This window comes from Pseudopodoces humilis, chromosome 14 (genome assembly GCF_049639895.1).
Source record: "Pseudopodoces humilis isolate 2021_Gansu_Grassland_sample_001 chromosome 14, ASM4963989v1, whole genome shotgun sequence".
NCBI lineage: Eukaryota > Metazoa > Chordata > Aves > Passeriformes > Paridae > Pseudopodoces > Pseudopodoces humilis.
The window spans coordinates 8,871,252-8,895,974 of NC_142213.1; the positions used below are offsets into that span (position 1 = coordinate 8,871,252).

A 24,723-nucleotide genomic window follows, 5' to 3' on the forward strand; every position below is an offset into this window, starting at 1 on the left:
CTGCTGCATATTTATATTTTTCCCCTACCTGTAAATGAAATAAATAAGAGCAAAACTGACGTCTCTGAATTTTTGTTTTTCAAATGCTGGCTGCATCAAGCACACAAAAGTACTTTGCCATCAAGTACTTTTTATTAAAAGATTTCATCTCAATGCCACAGCACATTGGTACAATCTGCTGGAGAGACCACGCTGGGACTGTGCTGTGCTATGCAAGACTGGGGATATTCCTAGAATTGTTTTGCAAAATCTTGTTCTGCATGACTGAGGGGTGGTCTGTCCTCCACTGAGATTGGTATCAGGTAATAAATGGCTCATGAAAGAAATCAAGCCAACAAGGTTATGTCAGAAAGATTCTTGTTGACAGGAAAGAAAACTAATGAGTAGCAAGAACTGAAATTTTAGAGCCACAGCAAGGGAGAATAACTTTAAATTTAATCACACTGCTTGCTATCATGGGAATTTCCTGGGCTAACTGGAAAATCTTGCACATCTCGTCTTTCCCATATGCTACCATAGTAAATATACATAGCTGCAAACTTGACAAATACCTTGTCTCTTAAGAGCTTATATTTACAGACATCTGCTCCAGCAGTGCAAAACAATTCTATCACATCTGGATGTTAAGAAAAGCATCAACAGATACTTAAACAAAACCCATGAGAATGCTACTTCAGTACTGGGGCATTTCTTTACCACCTTGAAAAACAGCTTCAGATAAGTCATTGCTGTGTTAGCAAATCATTCAAGTGCTTTGAAGGAAATGCTCTTTAATGATTAAAAATTTGAATTGCGCATGAGAAATCTCGCTTGATTAAATCTAGAGTCTCAAATACTGACCAATAATATGTACACAAAACCAAAGTGTTTGTTATGAGAACTTAATCTTTAGTGACACTTTTTAGAAGCTTCACATTGCTAGGAGGGAGCCATTCAAAAATATGCAAAATAAAATAGTTTCTTAAATGTGTACCTTCCAAAACAAAGGAGTTATTTACTTACAAGTCCAAGCATATGCCATTGCCTCTCCCTTCAGGGGAAGCAAATCCTGGCATGCAAACCAGATGAGAGCTAAAATTTTGGCATACTCATGGAAAAAGTCCTTCACAATGTCTGTCACCCCAGAATCTCCATGTGGCCAATGAAGCCAGAGCTGGGAAAGGTAAATAATCTGCCTGTAACACTGAGACTCCTTAAGGTAAATTGAGATCTCCACAGTATAGCTCCAGCTTCAACCAGAATAGTTTAATCACATCTTGGGCAGTAAATGAGCAAAACCATCCATTTCATTCACTTAGGTGACCATGGAGGTGTCAATTTTGTCACTGAAATAAATGTGAACCATAGTACTGCTCCCTGCATTGCTCTTCTGAAGAGGATAAGTCGCCTCTTAAGGATAAAGTACAGAGCTTTGCAGGAAATGAATTCACAGTCATGACAGGAACCACACTAATGATGTTCATATTATGAAGAAAAACTAACCAGGCTGAAAGCACTTCTGCATGCTCTGAGGGGGAAAAAAACACTCTCTCCCTAAAAAAAAAGGTATGAACATGGCATTTGTACAGAACATCATCTGCACAGGGGCCTTGAGTAACTCTTTGTGCTGGAAATAAAACACCTCAGACAGAGAGTAAGTGCAGGGCACAGAAACAGAATTTACAGTCGATGTGAATTACTCCCACAGAAATATTCATCTTACCATATGTAGCCAATATTGTTTAAGTTCAAGGGAAGCTCCCTTAAAAAGAGCCTGAGATTCAACTGAATGACTGTGGATAAAGATGCACAAGGAGTGGTATTTCCACACACACTGCAGGGGTAGTGCTCTGAGACGTGCTGGTAGCAGACTTTGTACCTCCCCATTTCCACTGCAGAGGGGATGTCATTATGTAATCCAGTGCAATTATAATGAGTTAACAGTGGGCAAGGGAAAAGAAAGAAGTGGAAAATACAATTTGTTTTCTTTCCCTTAGAGTATTTCTGTCATCTTCCAAATTGTATCAACCGCTCCTGGACTTTTTTTCCCATTTCAGCAAATTTCCAATACAAGCAGGAGAGTCAGCATTAAGAACCTAACTGGAACAGCCAAAATGTGTCCCAGTCCTCATTCCTGCTACTGTTAACAGAAGATGCCAAGGAGAACTTGCAGCTACTCCCATTCCCACTTCAAACATTCCTGTTCCACAGAGATGACTTGGATTAGTCATAACTCCCAAGAAAGATGTATTTTTGGTTAGCTTAGGCATGGTGCAAAAACGTCTATCTTATTTTCAGTCCTGTAACAGCTCTGCCTTTTGCATTCAGAAATATGTAGCAGCTTCTAAAGAAGACACAAGAGTTAAATCTCTAATTTATAAATATGTTATTTAAGTATATTGAAGAAGTTTAAAATGTTATAGAAGTCAGATCAAAAGTGTGAGGTGCTCTGCAATTCTTTCTAGCTACATTTGCACTTGATTATTTCAGAATCCTACTTTTTCCCACCTGCCACATGCAACAATTACTGTTCCATGAACTCAGAGAATTTGTTATTTGGCAAAGCTTCATTAAGCTTATATGTGAGGGAAAGTGGCTGTGAATTGGTGCCACAAATGAAGGGCTCTTTCTCTTCTGAAGAGGATAAAGCCCACAACTCACATTTTCTCAAATCTGTATTTCATTCTGCACAACAGTTTTTATTTATTCTCATTAATGAGGGGGGAAAGGACTGTGATTAATCACATTAATTATACCAAAGGAAAGGAACATGGTACAGTGCCATGGTAGAGTATTTTTGTTCTTTTTTTAAAAACTCTCAGTGTATTGGACTCTATCCAATTACTGCATTAACATTTTACAGCAGAAACTCAGCGTGTGGAAAATGTTTAGGTTACTGTCCTGCCTAAAATGGCACAGCTTTAGAATCATCTAAACAAATTTGTGAGCAGCACTAAACATTTCTTTTATACATCTTGAGATGACTGTAGGTACTGGACAACTGATCAAGGACAAGAAAATCTAAGCACTGAGAACTCCAGGTGTTCTTTCACTGGGGTCAGAAAGCAGCCATTCCCCTTTTCTGTGCACTCCTGGATCCAAAATCTTCCCCTCAACCCAGCGAGGAACTGCAGCAGCTGCCCCTGCACTCCAAACACAGCCTGGCTTGGGACAACAAAGGCAGCTTAAATTACCCAAGCAAAATGCATCTGCATCAGAAATATCAAAAAGGAGAATCACAGAGGTTAATTCAGGGAACCCTCATTTTCTCACACAAAGCAGGCTCCTCGAGAGGAGAAAACAGCAAAAACTGTGCTTCAAAACAGTTTTGCAATCAGAGCTGCTGCTCCTTCTACCATCTGTTACCACCATATCAGCTCTTTGGAAAACAAGTTGAGCTTTGCACACAAAGCAAAGGTTGCTAGGTTCCCTTTAAGCAATGAATAATAACACGTTCTCTGCACAATTACTGTACTCCCTGAGAACAGCCTTCATTTTTCAGAGAATTTGAAAAGTAAATCTGTTAATAACCTTAGGAATTAATATTAATTAAACACAAGTTCTTCCAGAAATTTAGCAAAATACACAAGACATTCTTTTTCCTTTTGATTCTGAAGAATACTATTAACTGTTCAAACATCCCACATCACACTGTAGTTTTGCATTATGTTCACATACTGTGTTTTAACTTAGAATTCTTGTTTTTGCTAAAATTGACTCTCTTGGCAGATGCCAAAGCCCAGAATAGTTTCCTACTAGGAACAGTAGGAAGAGCAGCCTTCTACACACCATGCTTTTGTATCTCCCAGTGCCATTGGGAGGAAGAAGCTGCCAAAACCTCTCAGTCAACAGCCATTTTGGGAATGATGCCTCTTTCACTCACCTCCCTCTCTGACTCTGCTTCTACATCTCTTGGATAGTTTAGATTTACATTACTGTTACAACTATTAGAATTTAAGGATAAGAGAGGCGAAATTTGTCAGCAAAAGTAAGTTTTTATTATATTGCTATAGCTGGAAAAATATGGACAAACTCACCACAGCAAGTTAGGGATGCTTTCCATTTTTGTCACACTACTGTCCAAAACTTACACGGCATCCCTGGCACAGCATAACTAAGGCTCCACATTAGAGCCTCTGTCTAAAAAGGGACATTGACATTTTGAAACCCTCTAGTAAATTACAGACAAATGATGCATTACACAATTTCTGCTCAGCACTCATTAAGACCTTTTAAACTTGATTTGATAATGCTGATTTGTAAAATCAACACCTAGTTTCTGAAAAGGATGTGTATTTCATAACTGCCTTTAAATCCATCCAGATTACAGTGTATTACCATTATGTGTGTGTCAAACCTGCAGCTGCAGAGGAGCTGAGAGCACTGCAATCTGCACCATGTTCCACACAGACCTGTCCAAGCCAGCTTTGCAGTGCCAGTCACCAGCACAGCAGCTGTGCCAGGCCCACTTCCCACCTCTGCCTGCAGCAGACACAAGGGGAGGTAGAAAACCGACAAAGTGACTCCAGGGCTCTTCTCTTCGGCATTTTAAATTAATGTGAAAAGCCATGCTAGAACAGAGAGTCACGGCAGAGTCTCCCAAGGGCCCAGACTGTCAAAGTATGAAAATGGATTGACTGATCTATGTATTTGCTAACTTGTCCTCCGAGTCTTTAGTGGCAATAGGAACAATGGTTTAACACTTCAGACATGAAACTGTCACTTGGGTGTGACATTTCCCCCTTCATATATACTATTTTTTGCCATGACCGTGGGTTGTTTTACATGCCAATAAGACCCTCAGATTGGAGACAAAAACACTGGCAGAGTTTGAAGAGTTCCAAGTGCCAAATGCAAATCAGCCCTCCAGCTTTGCAGAAATGGACTTCACACAATGGCTCCTCACAACTATGTCATCCTCATGTCTTCATCCTGACCTGGAAAGCATCAGATGGAAAAACCAGTCTGATCTCTGTCAGGAAAATGCCAGCAGTAGCACCTTTTGTGGCTCCATCCTTAGGAGGAGAACAGAGTCAGACTTCCTTTGCATGGGCCTCCAGATAGCTGTTAGGTAGCATGAAACTGTGCTAAAAGCCTCTGCAATTTACTTCCAGCTTGGTTCCTTGGCTGTGACACCCTAGGTGTTAAGCCACAGTCAAATCACTTTACCTTCCTGTACTTTAGTTTCTCCTTCTATTAAGCAGATATTGACCTTTCTTCATTATGCACTCTGAGATTTAGGAATGAAAAGCAGTAGGTAAGAGCTGATTGTTATTACAGCTACTAATAATAATCCTTGAGCTCTCTAAGTCTCTCAGGTAAAATAATTTTGTACGACTAAGCAAATCTCTTAAATCCTTCCAAATCTCTACCTGAACTTTACCATCTAGATAGTGAAGACAGAGTAGGAAAGACAAGGGCAATGGAAAATAATTTCTTACTTACTGGAAACAGAATCCACTCTAAAATGAAAAAATGTGCAATACACTTGTACCAGGGCAGTAGGGATCTGTTTTGTGTCAGAGTCCCCCAAAGCAGTTTTGTCATTTTCAAATCATTTCAACTTTCTTTAAATATTCAAAAACAAGCCAGGCTTTTACTTACTGCATGGAGTTTTTGTCTCTGGAGTCCACACCCACCCAGTTGCTGACTAAGCACCACATCAAGAAAAAACCTCTAAACCTACTTTACTTCAAAGACAAAATTAAATAATTATTCCTACTCTATGTTGTTGCTGCCATCAAATAAACTACCTATGTACAATTGGTCATTTAATGTACAATTAAGAGAGAAAGTAAATTCATGTTAAGATAGACTTAGAATGAAAAATATTTTAGGTATGAAGAAAAGTATATCAGAATGACATAGACAGGAGGAAAAAAAGTCATGGTGGGCAGAATTCTGTTATATTCAAAAGAATGGAGTAATCTTTGGAATTTCATAATAATTGGCCTCTATTCCCTGCTCAACTGTAACATTATTTAACAACTTGGATCCATAATTAAGTTCATCATCCCAGTGGAATCTTGAAAAGAGGCTTAATTTTCTGCAAAAGAAATGGAGACATTGCAGCCTGCCTAGTAGGGTGGCAAATCAATGACTCAGCAATGGGCAGTTAAAAACAGATTGGTTTTAATCTCTTAATCCCCAATATATGCATAATTTCAAGGGTAGTCTTTGTGACCCCAGATATATTTATACTGCACAAGATCTATGTTCATTTTTTGCTTGCAGCAATTTGTGATGAAAAAATAAATTGTTGCTGTTTATAAACATGTAAGAGTGCAACATAGAGAGCTTAAACACAGTTTTTAGAAACCTGCATTCAGATAGAGATTGGCTTTTGTTTATGTCTATGTGCATGAAATACTGAACTATTATCAGAACCAAAAAAATTCTAATATTTGGGGGTTTTTTTACACAAGTCACATTACCCAAAGTTTTTGCTTTGGTTAAAAACTACAAACGGAGTAGAAAGCGTCCCACTGATCCTTATTCACAATCCATATTCTTAATGACTTTTGTGGAGGCCTTGTGATTAGAAAGTACCTATAAATTGAACATTGGATATACTTTGCCAATATTAGAAAAGAAGTTCATGATTTAGTTAGTGAAACCCATTCCAAACTGTGACTAAATCACAAAATCTGAAATTCAGTATTCTGGACACTTTCAGATCTTTCCAGGTTTGAGTCTACAGACTTGGATCTCTGGCAAAAAGTTTTGGCCCTTAATTAATCACAAATTAGAAAAGCCCTCTTTCCAGTTTAGAAAGAGCTCAGCCAGATACTCCCAAGAATTAAGCACGAACAGCCACCATGTCTTGGAAAAGCAAATCATTGCATGCAGACTTTCATTCCTGCTTTTCATGATTTACAGACATAAAACCCCAGGCCTCCTGTTCTCTCTGCCATTAGTTAATTTAAGTAAACAGTGTTAATAACGCAAAAAAGCTCTGTACTCCCCAGTGTCCCAAGCACATTTGTCTTGTTTATTCTTCTTCATATCTCTCCTTACTAATTCTTTTGCAAGCAAGAGAGCGGAGTAGCCATACATTTCACTGCAATTCTTTCAGTTTTATTATACTGACATTTAGACTTTTGATTGTCTTTTGACTGCCAGACAGACACACAACGAGCACAAGCTGGTTTCCAATGGTAATGCCCATTGTACTGTACTCATATTGTGAGGCTTAGAATTAATGCATTTTATTACAGAGATTTTGGTAAAGAAAGAAATTAAATATCACGAAAACCACTTCAAATTTTGAGTCTTGAAATTATACCTGAGTTATACCTCCAAAAGTCCGTTATTATTTCAGACACATCCATCATTTTAACACAATATTCAGGCTACAAATCCCATAAAGATTATATCTATAACCTATTAGGTTATATCAGGAAATATAAATCTGAATATTGCCTCTGTTGAAGTCTAAAGAAATGAGAAAATAATGTAACTTTATAACTTGCCACATATACAGTCTTACAGCTTCAAAAAGGCTCTTACCTTGAGAAACAAAGCTCCCTTGGAAGCCAAGGAGTCCATTCCTCTTCCATTGGGGTAACAGTGATAGGCAGCATCCATAACAGGATAGCGGCTGGCAAAAAGTAGACCACTGTTCACAAACTTAAAGCTACAGCAGCCATGGCAACTGTAGACCCCAACATCATAGACAATGTATTCAAAATAGTGGTGGAGCTGCTCTTTCAATTTCTCTGCAGCTCTTTTGTCAAACACTTCCTGCAAGCACAGAAAGTCCAAGTTGGCAGGGAAGAAAGCAGAGATCTCATGATCAAAGGTCTCATCTGTGTGTTTCTTTTTCCGCACTGAAGTCTTCTTCATGATTGAAGCTTTGTAGAGGAGCTTGTTGTTGACAGCGCTTTGGTCCACTGTACCATCTCCAACACGGACTTTGACTAGGGACTCTCGTGAGGCAGAGCAGCTATCTAAACTCCCAGAATCTCCTTCCTTCTGTTTGTGGTTTGGTGTTTTTGAGATCTCTGCATCACCTTCCAGTGAGGGCTCTGCTGGGCCACTGGCACGAGCCTGGCCATTGGCAGCGTCTGTTTCTGTGTCGGACATGTGGCCATTCTCCTCTCCATTGATACGGACAATGCAAGTGTTTTCTTCTCCCTCATGTGGCTCTCCACTTCCACCTTTATCTTCTCTGTTCTCCTCACCGTTGTTTGAGCCACAATTGTCTCCCTTGTACTCCATTGATGTTGTCCTTTTGATGCCAGCATTAACAGTACGGTTATCTCCAGCCTGGGGGGAGACCAGGCTGCTGAAACTCGCTGCACTGATGGATGTGTTGGTAGGAGAATCTATGTATATTTTAATCTGTGGCCTGCTCGCCCCATTTCGGATCCTCCGGCCAATCTCTTTAGCCCTGGCCTGTGTGTTGAAAACATTATTAAATCTTGCCAGAGAATCTGGCAGCAGGCAAACATTAGCACTGCCAAAGCAGAAGCTTTTCCCGCTCCCTGCAGCCTTCCATTCAGTGAGCAGTGTGGCTCCATTGGCATGGTTCTTGTCTTTCAGTCTGGAGTAGATATAGGGCCTTCTGACTGACTGCAGCGGGGACCAGAGCAAGAAGCCAATCAGAGCAAAAGGAAGAGAGGCCACCAAGAGTGCCAGGTAGATGGGAGTGGTAATAATGATGCAGAGGGCGTGAAAATAGCATGGGTCATCTGCTCTTTGACGTTTTTCATAGGTGGTTGGAACAAAAGAGCCCACGAGCCTGTCTGCTAGCCAGTAACATGGGAAAATCAGGCCCCAGGAAAAAGAATGCAGAACTGACAGAAAGCTGTTGGGAAATGGAGAAGTGTATAAAACCATTGCAACTCAATTATGACAACACTTCAGGGCCTACTACATGATGTCACTGTGTCAAGCATCCATAAGAACACTGGGAGAGGGCTGGGGAAAAAAGGTCCGGTCAGGAGTTTGATTTTTTTCAGTGAGAGTCAATAACAAAACTTTAAGAGCACCATTTCACTGTGTTGGAGTAAAAATGAAACAAGGCCACTGTTTTCGTCTGGCTTTTTGGCATCTGTATCTGTCAAAGGATGTCATTGTTCATTGGGGGCTGTCATAATGAAACTCTCCAGAGGCAAAACAGAAATCTGCAGAAACAAAAGACAAAACATATTGGAAGTTTAAGTAACACTTATTGGAAGTTTAAAGCAGACTGAGTTTTTCTCATAACAATTAAAGGCTTATTGCATATAGTGTATTTAGATAGAAACTGTAAAGGTTAAATCAAGGGAGGATTTTGGGTTATTTTCAATTATTAGCTCAGCATAACTTTACCAATCTTACGCAACATGTTTGAGTTCAAAGAAATAAGGCCAAGTCAAGTGCCAAATAACAAATGTTTGGCATTTACTCATTGCCAAAGGCATTTTGGGATGGTGATAATAGAGGGGAGCCTGGCAGATTTGTTTTCCTGAATGATTTTTAGGATTCTTCAGTAAAAATGCTCAAAAGTGACTCTGGCATCTACGTATCAGATAGAAAAAAAAAAAAAATCTAAAACCTATCCAATTATGTAATTACCATTAGGAAAGAAAAAGCTCTAAAGAAACTATTCTGTTCTATTGGGTGCTTAAAATGCTTTTTAAAAGCCTTATTTACATAATCACTCAGCAGACCAGAAAGATTCTTTACAGCAGTGCTAAGGGTAAACAGAACATTGTGTTTGGGATCTGTTAAGTGAGGACAGACTGCAAACCTTATATTCCAACTTTAAGGCAGACAGACTTCCTGGTGAAAGGTGTAGTAGTGTTGCAGAATATAAGGCAAATTTGATTTTTACTATTTTAAAATAACACACCAGAAGAAAATACAAAAGCACAATGGATCCATAAAAATTGCCTAATTAGGTCTTCAGTAGGTGTTTCCTTGAGTATATGATGACAGGATGTTACAAGTCCCTGGGGAACATGAAACCAAGTGACAGTTTTGTAGATAGAGCAGTCAATGCCTGCTTGGTGGTGTGCTGAAGTAAGGAAAAAAAAGAAAAAAATCAATACAACTCTTGCCAATTCTTTTATGGACTGCAGTATCAATAATCTACAAGATAAATCTACAAGATAAAGCTGTCCAGCAAACCATGAAACATCCAACTAAAACAGCTTCACAAAAGCAATTATCCAGATTGTGGGGACATACTGTGTAAAAGGAACTCATGCTTACTGTAGATCCAACATACTATTGTGTATTTGTAAAAATGAAAGAAAAAATTAATGCAGTCACAAATCTTTTCATGGGACAAGATTGCACAGCACATGTCATGAGCAAACTGGTTTGGACTGTGGTTTGTTTTAACAACTTTTAGCAAGAACATGACTCTTTGTAAACACTGAAGCCTGTATGATGGAGTCACATTGGTGACTCCTACACTTCCTCTGCCTTAAAAAGGGAGAGTATCTTTCAAAATTAGGAGAGTTTTTGACCAGGTGCCAGCTGCATTCTTCACTACCAGCCTGCTAAAGTGAAGAGGCAATAAGGATTTGAGTACACACTTGTATTCCATGCATTTTAATAGAATTCTAACAACTCATGACACAGAAGTACAAAAACTCTGATACCAAAGCAAGTTTTAAAATATAATAGCTGGACAAAAGGGAAGAGATCCATTAGCTGGATGTCCTTTAAATTTTTGCATATTGCAGACAGAAGATACAGACATGTCAGTGTCCTAATTTAAAAGCCTCTTCTTACAAGGAAATTATTATCTTGCCTTATTAAACTTACAGGTGAAAGCAATCACAAAACTTGCCAAAGCTCTGTTACAGACTCACTGGCACACACAGAGAAGTTTCCTACTCCATGCTAGAAAATCCTATGCATGCTAGTGCCTCAAAGCCACCCAAAAAAAGGGAATTAAGAGGGTCATGAGAGACAGATTTTAACTCAACAAGATCTTAAAGGGTGAGGGAAGGCACCCTGTGAGTCAACAGGAACTTGGAAAACATGACGTCAGTAACATCTCTCCTAATGCAATGGTTTAGATGGAGCCTAAAGCTAAAGTGCCTAATTCCTTGTGATGAAGGGTATTACTTGGTAATCCAATGCTTTATTCATAGGGGTTTGAGAGATTAAGGGAGAATTTAAGATGTTGCAATGAAACAGATATTTTTGTATGCTACAAAGACGTAAACTGCAGCCTTGTTTGGTCGTTTTTATTACTTTGTGAGTGTTTGAAGGCTAAAAATAGACTTTATTTAATTTTTTTTATGGTGGCAGTATAGAACATCTCAACCTTAGTGATAACAAGACATCAGGCAGAAAGGTTTCAAAGATTTTTATGATTATAATTATGCCCAGAAGTATGATAGAGACATCATAGATCAAAAGAGATGTTTCTAGCTCCAGCACTGCTTGCAAACTAAATAAAAGACAATACAAGCCAACAAGTGATAAGAGAAATGGAAGAAAAACAACGAATCTTGCAATAATAAGGTTATGAGAACAGTCTAGAAATGGTCAGAAAAGTTTTAACTTCCTTTTGCTTAGAAACTAAAATACACTTTCAAATTCAGACAACTAAAATTTCTTCAAAGGTGATAGTAATATCAACTGTATTTTTAAAACTGTAAGTAAATCACTGGCAAAACAGTTACTTATTTAAAAATAGAAATAAAACTGCTGCAGTGACTAACTGATTTGGAAAGTTACCCTATGGGTAACTTCAGATCATAATTTACATCTATTCATTAAATCTAGTGTTTCTTGAATCCCGACAGTTGGTCTCCAGTGAAAATTGTAGAAACATTTATCTAAAAATGAGTTATAGAAAAGCAGTTTATTTTAGGCTGTGGGTTTTTGTTACCTTGATTTCTTTGTTGTCATTATAATTTGAATCGGAGAAAACAATCTTACAAAAATGGTCCCACTACGCCATGTGAAACAGCAAAAAAAAAAACCTGGGCACAGGTGAAATTAAAATCTGAGGTGACTGAGAGAATTCTCACTCAGGCTCTGACGTCATTCAGACTTATTAGACAAACCACAACTTAATTTTTGCTTTCCTCATTGTTCTCATCTGGTTTTCCTCCCAGACACACTTCAAAAAATCTTCCTTCCTTTATTCAGTGTCTTTCCCCTGATTGTTCTTATATATGTTTTTAATTAGAGTCTAGTTCAACAGCTAACTAACCTACTGGAAAAAACCCTACTCTAAAAGGCCAAAAACACATGAACTGCTTTCCATGCTTGATTACATGACTGTAATTACAGAGATGCAGCCATCTCAAGGGGTCAGTGGGCTCTAATGAAGATGTTTTCTTGTTCCCCTGAGATCATTTCACAGCCTGATGTTTTAACTGAAATCCTGTCAGCCTGGTTGGGAATTCCATGAAGGAGTTCACAATGCAGGCTAAGGGAATTTAACTAGAACTTAGTGGCTCACCTTAACCTCCACCTAAATCAGTAACAATTTAGACCTTAGGAAAGTCTTTGTACAGACTTAGTAAAAACATGGATCCTCTTTGGTATGAGAAGCTGAATTTGGTGAATCACTGGTAATGATGAATAAAGCAGAACCCATTCAAACTAAGGATTTGGCAGGAGGAAAAGGGAAGGAGGACAGTGATTTTGCAGACTTGCCATTGCAATATTCATTTACCAGTTTCTGCCTAAAATCTCTCCCCTCCTTCTAAAGAAGGTAATCAAATACTGCCTGGCTGCTCTGCAACTTGTCTCTTCTGTCCATAGGCTGCCATCAGGTAAGAAGTCAGTATGAACAAGGTGTCTAACTTAATTGAACAAACCTGTAAAAACCAAAATACTAAGGAGTGTGAATTTATAAGTCTCACTGAATACCAGTGATGTCAGCAGTTGAGCACATGTCTGCAGAAAAAAAAATCCAAGCACCCCCACAAGTTCAGGGAGCTGCTGAAGCCTGTTTAGGGAGTAGACTTGTGATGATGCAATCTCTGTTTGAAATAAGGAGGGATCAAGCACTTGGGTTAAATTTTCTTAAGGACTCCATGTAATCTCACTGATACCTCTCTGCATGTTTCTAAAAGCTGTACATTGAAGGAGATGTGGTGCTGTTGTTAACCACAGTTTAAGGGAGCTGAGCCAGCGCTTGGAGCCCATTGGTCACTCAGTGCTGGAGCTGGATCAGCAGTGACCAAGGTACCTGTGGTCACCAAAAGGACAGGAGCCATCCCCTTCCTCTGACAAGACTGGCTGCAGCTGCAGAGAAACTGGGCTGCTTGGTGCCCTATGTACCTCCTCACCCCAAATGGGAACTTTTCTCTCAAAGTGCTGAAAATTTGTTTGTGATCACACTGTAAAACTTGCTCTGAGCTTTATAGTTACATGGGCCATGGCAACTGATTCTCACTTCCAAAAGCAAATCACTTGATTTTGGTAGTACCAGATCACATTCCTAGGCCAAAACCCAGACCCACACACCTTCTGCTACCTAAGTTCGGTTATACTTTAAACTTAATAAAATATAAATTCAATTATGTTAATGTGTGGAAACACAGGTGAAAAAAAGATCTAAACAATTATAATTCATTGAAAAGCATTAAAACTGTGTCCACTTTGTCCCTTTTTTCTTTCAAAATGGATGAATGCATTATTGCAGAAAACAATCAGCTTTCATATTCCTGCAAGCAACACTGAGTCTACCCTGACACAACAGATTATACTTGCTCAAAACTTACATCCAGAGTCATAACTGCAGAAGGGACATATCACAGCTCTCAAGCCTAGGAGAGGTTTTTCTTTACTTCACACATACAAACTGCACTCCCAACAATGAATGCTGTGTTTACACACCAGCTGTATTAATTGCTCCCTGGAGGCCTGTCCCAAACCCAGAGAACTTCACCAATCCAGCACCAAATTCTAAAATACACCTCCAAAGCTTTGTGCATTCTGTTACTGCCTGTGAGTGCACCAGTACCAGCCTGTGAACATCAGCTAATTAATCAAATACAAGCCATGTGGGAACTTTTTACAAGGGCATTTAGTTCTACTTCACTGGAGGGCATGAAGACTCATCTGAAAATCTGGTCTCCATAAACTTTCTTCAATTATTTTTATTTCAGTGGAAATAAAAGCAGACTGACAGTTTCTGTTGTATTTTAGAGGGGACAGTGCCATAAAGGCCTCTAAAAATATCATCGTTATGCAAACTAAGTAACAACAAATGTCAGTTCTGATCTGCAAGGACATTACTTTAAAACATAAATTTGTTAAAGTAACTACTTCAGAATTCATACCAAAAAAATCCTAATCATCAGAACTGTCTCTTCTTGTAGAGGGGACAATCACATACTTCCAAATTATCAATCCCTATTTATGGCCTTGGGAACTGATATGAAGTAGAATCAATAGCATATTGATGGATGAAAATAACTGCAAATACAGAGAGCTCTAAGTTTTCAGAAAAGTTTTGCTATCAGGAAAGATTTAGACAAAAAAAAGTTCATCTGACCACTTGGTGATGTCACTGAGCACCTGGAAAGCTAAACACTCTCTGTTTTGAGACCTTATTTGGTGAACTTCAGTAATGAGACATCTGCAGCCTACAAAAGTATGAATCTGTGACACTAAACACTGTTTATAGAATAGAAACAGAATGGGCTCTATTTACAAAATCACCTTTTAGTGTGCTTTGGCCTCATATTTTACAGGAGCTGGAGTAATTCAATAATAGCTAAATAAATCTGATCCTTGTAGATGGTTTGTTTAACAAAACTCAGTGAGATGGAACAATATTGGCTTTAGGTGCACAAGTCAGAAGTGGAGATAAAATTTTCCCTACTCATCTTTCACCATCTAAATCCTACAGAGGTCTGAACACAGCCATGCCTTGCCCATAAATTGTCAGGGGGCACAGACTCCCTGTAAAATGAAAAGCTGTACTTTCTCAAGCAGCACTTTGAGCCTCCAGGCTTCTGGTTACTCCAAGACAGCTCAATAGAAGTATAAAGTAATCATTTTTCCACAGAGTGGATATTTTTATACTGTTGAAATTGTTCTTAAAAGTGCCAAAGAAAAGTTAACTTAACCTACAGTACATCCAAGACAAATTCCTGCCAATAAATCTGTTCCTCTATAGAAAATGCTTACCTACAATTCTCAAAATACTTTAGAAAGGAAATTAAAATAAAATGCCACTGAATTAAAACACAGCTACCCTTATAAAGAAAATTAAAATACATTTATTCATGTTCCACTTACAGAAAATTGGAAAAGCAGAGCCTTTGTAATTTGGATAAGTTTTCATGGAAACCCCAAGACTAGACTCCACAGTTTCCAGCTTTTCTGAAAAAGGTGTATTTCCCCAGACCCAGGGATGCAATTGTATGGTGGTAATCATAAAAACACCAGCATTGCTCAAAACTCAACACATAAATACCAAGTCCATCCCCCAAACTTGCTACTATGTCAAGCCACTCTGACAAAAATGAAAGAATTCAAACTCAAGCTTTTTACGATCAAATTGCTCCAAGATAGGCTGAGTACTTTTGTTGCATGTTTTCATACAGCCAGACATACATCTATTAAAATTATTTTAAAAAAACCAAAACACCAACCAGTAAAACCAACCCAGAGCACTTGACACTTAAAACTTTTCAAATGTGATAGCAAGTTCAAGCAAAAATATTATATTTACTTATTTGTTAATTAATGTAATACACTGATAGACTAAAGTGTACCAATCCTCTCATATTTTCTTCTTACAGAGTAAGACATAAAAGAAGACAGAAAGTAATGCATGATTTTTTAAATTATCCCATCCAATCACTTAGCACTCTAAAAGAACACTTGTTGCTGTCTTTACATAAAGCATAGCTAAATTTAGCTCAGATATTACAAAGTAACTAATCTCTCAAATACTCAAGAATGAATTATTTAAAACCACAAAATCTGTGTGGTGACTTGTCTTAAAACCACCCTAAGAAAGCAGAGAGAAGATGTTGTGCAGGTTTATTCTAGGGAGCCTCATGGCTTGTTCTAACTATGAAATTTGGCTGGCTACTCCACAGAACACGCTCCTCCTTGTTAGGCTGGGCAGTTCTGGGAGAGCAGGGATACCTAAAGAGACCCATGTCAGGAATCTACTGACTCACAGCACGTTCTGCTGCTACACATTGGTACAGACACCCCTGCAGACACCCGGGGACAAGGGGCTGATTGCAGGTCTCAAACACCGATGGCCAGACAGCCACGGAGCCAACAAAGATCACTGGCAAGGACATGCTGTGAGAAACAATAGGATGGGGCTGGAGAAGGGGCCACAAGGGAGGTAGGGCAGTGCTTTTCTGGGACAAATGTCCTTTTTCTGGGTCCTGGGAATAAGCAGAGCATAGCACAGCCATGGGAGGTCAAGAAGCAGACATGGACCAAAGGCTGGCTCAGTAGGGAGAAAACAAGACCACCCCGACCCCCAAAGGGCTCTGACCCTTTTCCAGACATGCCAATAGGAAAGAACCGCACATTGCAACAGCTTGCATAAAAGCGAGAAAGTAACCTCCAGGGTGGGGAAAACTTATCTGTAAAAACCTACCTCCACAAAGCCCCGGTACGCACATCCCAGTGTGCTGGATCAATGCTGGAGCCAGCACTGGTGATCTTTCTGTCTGTCCCTCTCTCTTTCACTCTACCCTTTATTCAAAATCCACCACTGTGTTTACACGAGAAGATAAGGGACTAACATACCAATTTCCATGCCAAGTGTATAATTTACCAATAAAACTGTCTTTTTAAAAGCCTCTGACATTTGTGGTTCCTTTTCAACCACGGGCATATACAAATCTTGGGTGCTTTCTTTCAGGGTGGAACACCACAACCCTGCAATGTGTTTTTGAAATGTGTTTGCCACCAAAATGGCATTCTTGAAAAAAATCTTTTTGACTTTCACAAGAATGCAAAACAGAAGGACTGCAATATGTTTCCCACTTATCCTAAAACTTCCTTCACTTTTTATTAACCATTGAATTTCACAGAAAATGCTGATCCTTCCTCTTCACCTTCCAAGACATCCTGACAAACTGAGAATATGCTCAGTCTGTTCTGGATGTGTTACAGCACAGGAAGCAATGTTCAGTCACAAAGCAGCCTTTGAAGTCGTCTGACATTGCCTGATAAGAACCAGGTTTCTGGCATTCTACACTGAACTGCCCAAGAGTCTCCCATATTTTCTGCTGGCAGAAGAAATCCTGGCTCATGCCTCAACACTTTCAACATTTCAGGCTCCAGGTTTGTGCATGAGTTGGGAAAGGACTTGGTAGAAAAAAGTGAACGCAAATTTGAGGTGGGATAGGGAGAGGGGGATCTTATTTCTGAGCCTGAAGCTTTTGTAACACTGTGGAAAAACAAGAATAAAGGGTAATCTCATTTTTTTGTAGTATGCAAAATATATGTTTAATCCATAACACACCTGACATATCAGAATTGTATTACTGGTAATCAAAGTGGTCCATACTTAGAAAAGAAACAAGAGAAGCTGTGCTAAATACCCAACATTCTACCACTTCTAAATCAAGAGAGTAGCATAACCCAGTAACAGACAAAAACTAAAACAATAAAATCAAGGAATGAGTGGAAATGAGCAACTACTTTAGTGGGGTATGCATATATGGATATAGAGTTCACCTCAATATTCTGTGGACTTTTATTTCCTTTAAAATACAGCAAATGTTTGTAGTTTTTTCTGTTATTAAATACATTTGTAAAGATTAGGGCAATCTACAGATATTTCATTTTACACCTCATTTTTTATTTACTCTTGAAACTAGAATGAAATCAGGAAGTTTCCCACATCCAGACAGAGCAAGAGGGACAGTGTTTGCTTACATCTAAAAAGACTCTCTGCAGTGTTCTTATGTGATCACCAACAAATGAAGTACACTAGATGCTTCTCTTAGCCATCAGCAGAAAAAAAAATGTTTAAATATTTAATATGCTTTTAAAAATGTCTTCTGAGTCAACCTATTACTAGTTTTTTTGTGGTGACCAAAAGTAAAATGTTTAATTGAAACAGCTGTTCCTTAATAAATAACCAGAAGCTGTGTGCACAAATGCGTGGTATTTCCAGATTAGATTTTCATGCATGGCATTCCATGCATGATATTTTCATACACTAGAATATAAGACAAGTTAAATAAGATCTCAGTCCAAATAACAAAAGCGTAGAGAATCAGAAATGATGACTCCAAATAGACCTGGGCCTACCTCCAGTATAAACAACTTGATTTCAGTATTAGCTTTAGGATGCAAAGCAAGCATTTTAGATGTTATTGCTGCTTTTACTCAGGTAAGCTTCACTGTTACAAAAGTTCAGCAAAAAATACTATGGATATATACTGCTCTTCCAGGGAGGGAAAAAATGAAGTGCATTAAAATTTGGTCTAAATATGGTCAGAAAAACAAAAAAATCACCTTTTTTTTTAACCATCCCTCTGATGCATATTCACAGTACAAGCAACAAACCATTTTTTAAAAGGCTGTTTTTAGTAAACTCTGCACAACCAATTCCACCACAGCAGGGTAATTAGGAGTCTGGTTTTACAAGACCTGCATTGACATTTTTGTCAAGTTTGCTTCATTCTTTGGACTAACTGTGCAGTCCATTATTTTCAAAGAGCATCCTCACACATGTAAAATATCTGTGTAAATTACCAGGTTTGTGCAACTGCTAAACAGTACAGCACCCACACAGAACTGTCAATAGCAATGCCTAAACTGTAGAGACTTTTGCTACATATTCCAAACCAGCATAGTCTTGTCCTGCTATTAAATAAACTCATTTTGCCCTATGATTCACTTCAGAATTCAATTTTTAAGAGTCATTTTGCAGAGCAGAAATACATTTCTAAAAATTCAATTGCCTTTAATAGAAAAGCAGGCTTTCATATATTGAATGCTGTGTTCTTGGAAGTACAGCTCTTCAGCACTGAAATGAAAATAATATTTCATTCTGAGTTTGCATTATCTCGTGCACGTAACAGAACAGTTGCCAAAGAAATGCCAAGGAAAAAGGTGGAAATTGTGAAAAGCAACATTTCTGATACTGGAAATCTCTGTGGCTTTGGGTTAACTGATCCCCACTACACAGCTGAAGTTGTCACATACCAAGAGCCAAGAGTTCATGTCTTGAATGGTATGGCTTCTCTGATAAAACACAAATGTTTGTTTTTTTGTGTTAATTATCCTTGTTGGCTATTGCATTTCTATTTCTGCTGGCTGCCCCTAGCCTGTGCTACACTTTTCAGGACATACATTTACTTGAGCATTGAAGGCAGAGATACCCTTTGTTTATTAGCCATGGCTTTTACTCCTATATTGCCTTCAGTAGAACTGCTCCCAGAGATAAATTTGCATTAATGAAGCAAACTAGATACTGGGAAAGTGTCAGAGAACTGTTAGACAGAATAATATTATTTGTATAATTTTGATTATAATGCACCCCAAATTTTGTAAGATTTGAAGTGATGTAGAAGGAACGTACTGTTAGCATCTTACATAATTCATCCTGATAACTTAAATAGTTTCTTAAAACAGCATCTCCTGGATGCCAGCTTTTGAAGTGTTTAACGAGGTATACATAAAGAGGATAATAATTATAATGGGGGTGTAATGAGCTTCACTATCACTGGGAGTCAAAGTACAGCAGATTTTTATCTCAGATAATTATTGTTATGTGCAGTAAATGCATCAGCAAAAGTGAAGAAATAAAGCCTTTGGATTACCTTTAGTGAAGGGAATTCACAAAAGAGAACATTAATTTTTATTCTGACTTTGTTCTATGAATTTGACAGGTGTTAAGCTGCTAAATGAAGAGACCTGAGGCCTTGTGTGACATAAAACTATATTGTACAGCAAACACAGCAGAACTTCCAATTCCACTGTGCCTTGGCTACAGGTGACAAGAAATCACTTATGTCTATGCAATTAAACTGCGAACACCAAAAGGTCAACAACTTGCAATCTGATCAGGGGACATAACTGCCTTAGCTCTGAGCAGCAGAATGCTGTCACAGAGACACCTGGGCAACAGCACAATCCACACTCCACACAGTTACTCTAAAATGAATCACCTTCTCCCAGGGAACAGAAGGCTTTCACTTACAAGCCACATTCATTCACCCTCGAGCCCTACAGCCAAAACAACCACAAAGTCTCTAAATATTGCTGCTGCATTTTGTAGTGAGTGTTATCAGGCTGGGCTGAGATCACTGCACTGGCACAGAACACTGAGCACAGGTGCTACCAGCTGCTTCCAGTGTTCACTCTGCTTAAAAGGATTATTGATCTGTTGTGATGGACTGTACTACTGGCCAAAAGCTGTAAGGCCCTTACATGGAACATCCAGCCATTTCAACCTTCCAAAGACGAAAAACTCTTCTACTAAATTTTAAAAAGTTTGTGTTTTGGGTTTGTTGGGGTTTTTTTCTTATATATGAATATTTTTTCCTTTGTATCTCAAACTCTCTAAAGCATTTAAACAAGTAATTTTGTAGCTGAGATCAAATTTTTTCTCTGAATTTATTATCCTTAAACTAATTGAAAATTATGACTAACTCACTAAGGCAAAGAAGCCCAACTGGTAAGCACTGAAGATGGTAGCACTTTGCTGCTCATTCAGCTGATAACAACTTGATTTTAGGAATTATGAGAGACTGAGTAAACAACTCACGTAAGGCAGCTGTAGAGCTCCAGCCTAATCTTGTAAAACCAGTATTGGTAAATCACAAACCTGTCAAGGTGCTTTCACATGCTGCTTGGCATATTAATTATGTCATTAGCATGCCATGTTTTTATATATACCACTGGTAGATACATCAATGAAATTATAAGCAACCAACAGAAGAAAGGAAGGCATGAATAGAAGCTAAGCAAATTCAAAGCAAATTCACTTCAGTTCCAAACCCACTCCTCCAGAATCAGAGGTGTTCTTTGAAGTCAACTGTAACTTAAATGCAGGTTTAAATAATTTTCCATTTTCTACATAAAATAAAATCCTAAGCCATTTTCCATTTTCTATAACCCAGTATTTTCTGTGCTGCAGCATTATCTGAAAACAAACAAAGCAGAACAACAACAAATAGAAGCACTAATTCCATGTTTGTGAGTATTTCTTGGAAACCGAATAGCTGCTTTGTTTTATCACATTCATCCCTCTTTTCAATTGCAAGAACTGTGACAAACAAGTTTTGAGGAAACAACTGCTTTTGTAATTAACACTGATCTCTCCAGGCAGGCTGTGGGCTGCTGCCTGTCCTGGTCTCTCGGAAGCTGTTTGCATTCTCCAGCTCCACTACAGCTGCTTGCTGTGGTTATGTAACACGTATTTATACATGACTTTTTATGTAAAATACTTCACAGCTCCCAGTGTATGTTAAGTTAGGAGCCTATTTTGAAAGTTCTTCACCAAGTCCACCTACAATGGCTCATACCCACAAATCCACACAACAGATTTGCAACAAGCAATTCAGCCAGGCCTAACCCTTTCTCAGATTGTAGCTGTGGCTTTTCAAGAATGCCAAAATCAGCTACAATCAGTGTCAATCTCCGAAAAAACTCATACTATCTATTTGTGGCAACAGCCATGTGAAAGAAGTAGTTCAAAGGAAAACTTGGCTCGGTAGAGGAGCAAAGATCAGGAACTCAAACTCCAAAATACTCCAGGCCACACAGACACCAATTATTTTACAGAACAGAGCTCAACCCAAACCATTTCTCTGCTGTATTGTGCTTAGTATAATACTTGAGAAGTTGAAATAACCCAAAGGTTTATTGGCTTTCTGAGGGGAATTTTGTAAAAGTAATTTTAAATTTTTCTAAATTTTTTCTTTTTTATACCCATGCATGGACCTTCTAAGCAACCTCCCCACAGGGGCTCAGAAGACAACCTTCTTTTGTAATCTTGGGATATGTTTTGAAACAGATTTGAAAAAGCAGATTAATACTCATCAGTACCAGTGCTATATTTTAAGATAAATCTCAGAGTAAAAGACTTGAGTAATAGTGAATGAGGAACAGTTGAGGATTATTTGACACTGTGCCTCATACAAGGAGGCTGAAAGCTGATGAGGGTTAACTACTTCATTTCAGTTTCATATGGTGAGGCAAGGACAGACTTTACACTGTAATTCAATGAAAAAAAAATCTTATTTATAAATGGATAATCTAGGAAACTTTACTATCAAATACTAAAAGTAATCATGACACAGGATGTGTGACTCAACTGTGTTGCTTTATGATACAGACCTATTGGCCCTAGTTTTTAGTGATTTACTGGGTATTGAAAATATTTGTCCCCATTTCTTTTTCCTTATGGGCTGTGACCACATCCTTTTTACTTTTAAAAAATCCTTTGAATTTTTTTATATTTTTCGTATTTGGGGAGTATAACTGAATTATTATTACTTTATGGAAATTCCCCCAACAGGAACAGGTTAGGTGTAACTACACAAGAAAAAGCTAATCAATAACAAAATACCTTGCCATTCACACAGAAGGAAGCCCACAGTGATCCAGAAACAACAAAGCAGAGTGAAGTAGTGCTCCCTTTCCCAGTCCTGCCTGAGTTCTGTGCTGTGATAGACCTCGGGTTTAGGCACGGTTTGTAAGGAAGGCACCTCCCTGATCAGGACCCCATGAGCTGTGGAGCTCAGACAGTCAGCATATCAGAAGAGAAGCTGTCCTCTGAAAGCAGGCAATTTCATTTTCTGAGGCAACAATCAGCTGGGCATTGCTACTCAAGCAACTCTCCCTACTGAGATCACTCAATTTCTTGCCCTGTGTCTCATCCCTTCACTATAACCTTTTATGAGTGCAGTAACTGCCTATTTTGGTCCCTTTGATGGAAAAATTATTATTCGTTGTATAAGATTTCCCATCATGTATATAAAATAATGTATTTCATACTCATCATATTAAAATGGATGTATTTTCATCAACATAATTAATGTTTGTTGTATTATCACTCAAATAATTGCATACAGTTGTAGCTGGAGAACACCACAGTTCTGAAATAGCACTCCTTATCTGTAGATCAATGCAAATGCAGCTGGTAATTCAGCTTTTGTGAACAGGTCATCAGCATGACTAGCATATTAACATCTCAGCCAAGGAGCAACACTTAGAGGCATTCTTTTAGAGTTAATGAAAGGGCTTAATATGTACTTCAGCAGTGATTATTTCCAAGAAATTCGTTAAAGGCAAATGGGTATCACTTGAATTTTAATTCAAATTCTAATTTTAATCTGAACAGTTATTGTAGGTATTGCCTGATGGTTCAGAATATATTCTTGCTCCTGATCCCATTGTACCCTGCTTAGATTTGTTCAAATTAATTGTGTATGGTGTTACTGATTAAATTCCCTGGGAAAAAACACAATACTCATATATAATGACTAATTTTCTCAGCTTATTGATCCTAAGTTCAGAATCATTATGTCAGTGCAAATGCAGAATACAGGGAAGACAGATGCTATACTGGTATCATAGAGAAGGCTCATACAGCGGCCATAATTATTTCACATTAAAGACATACACTGTTACCTACTTTATTTTGCATTAATTTCCCCTTCCCACTCCTACCCCCAAAAACAAATTCTGACAAAGCAAATAAATACACATACCCCAGAAAACATTTTTAAGCATTCAGCATATTCCTATTATTGATTGTAAAGACCCACATGAATCCTCCAGTGAATTGTCATTAGAAACAGAAGAGCATCATTTGCAATGACCTAGGGACTAAGGGAAAGATCAGATTCACGCAGAGAGCTACCGGCTGCTGTGTAAGAGCTACAACTATCTCTCATATTCCTTCAGTTGGACTTTGTCTCCTGTAGGGCAGTCTCCACCTTTCAGTCTAAAATTTTTGTGGCCTTCTTAGAAATGCATTCCCAGAAAGATCAGACTCTTGAGGCAGAATTGCATCATCCCTTGATTTATAATGCCCCTGGTAACTGAACTCTCATTCACATCTTCTCAGCAAAGGCAACCAGCTGACAGTTCAGCTTCCAAAAGAGCAGAGACCATTGTGCTAATGCAGAGATCCAGAAGGACTCTTTCAAAATTAATTTTATCTAATTGCATATGGGAATATAGTAAATAGAAGAAGGAATTAAAATAAATTAATTCTTCCAAATTCTTACTGAGGTAAAACATAAATGTTAGAGTCTACTTATCCCAGCTTCGGTATCGCCTAGGGAGAGGGCTCTGTCTGCTCCAAGGTGCTCCTCAGTCAATTCTGGGTTTGTTTTTCATTTTTAACCAGAGAAGGTTTGTTCAGTCTGGGTATGCTGAAACTCTTCAGCTCGTATTTAGTATCACACCCTGAGATACTGAAAATAAAATTTACAGCACCATTAGCGCTCAGTAAAATCTACTAAATGATGTCAAAGGGATTCTTGAAATCTGCTCATTGTCTCCTGCAGGCAAAAGACGGGAACTTAACAGGAGATAACCCTTTGCATGCAAATAGCAAAGCAACATGAAACAAAGAGAAACAAGAAAAGAGAAGCAAGCAATATTACATTCATAAAAATAATGCAAAAATAATGAATCTCCCATAACTAATAAAGCAGTAATACTGCTTATTTAACCAGCAGGGTATTGCTACCTGTCTTTCATAGGAAAAATGCTGTTACAGTATCACTTAGTAATTCTGTGTTAAATGTTCTTAAGCATTTTTAAAAATGTTCAGTAGTGTGCAATGTTTGTTAGATTTTTTGTTTTCTGTGCTTGCACTGG

The 24,723-nt window shown here is 38.3% G+C and overlaps 1 protein-coding gene across 4 annotated transcripts in view; it reads right to left on the reverse strand.

Annotated features, from left to right (window-relative positions):
* SMPD3 (sphingomyelin phosphodiesterase 3) overlaps window positions 1-24,723 on the reverse strand; it is a 97,583-nt gene that overhangs the window by 25,591 nt on the left and 47,269 nt on the right. For 3 of the 4 annotated variants that reach the window (XM_005526338.3, XM_088062327.1, XM_088062328.1), the window contains one exon: window positions 7,489-9,107. In XM_005526338.3, the coding sequence (XP_005526395.1) occupies window positions 7,489-8,820 (1,332 nt within the window). In that variant the 5' untranslated portion in view covers window positions 8,821-9,107. Of the gene's footprint in view, window positions 1-7,488; window positions 9,108-16,522; window positions 16,610-24,723 lie in introns of those variants that run through there. The other variant, XM_088062329.1, reaches the window with a different exon arrangement.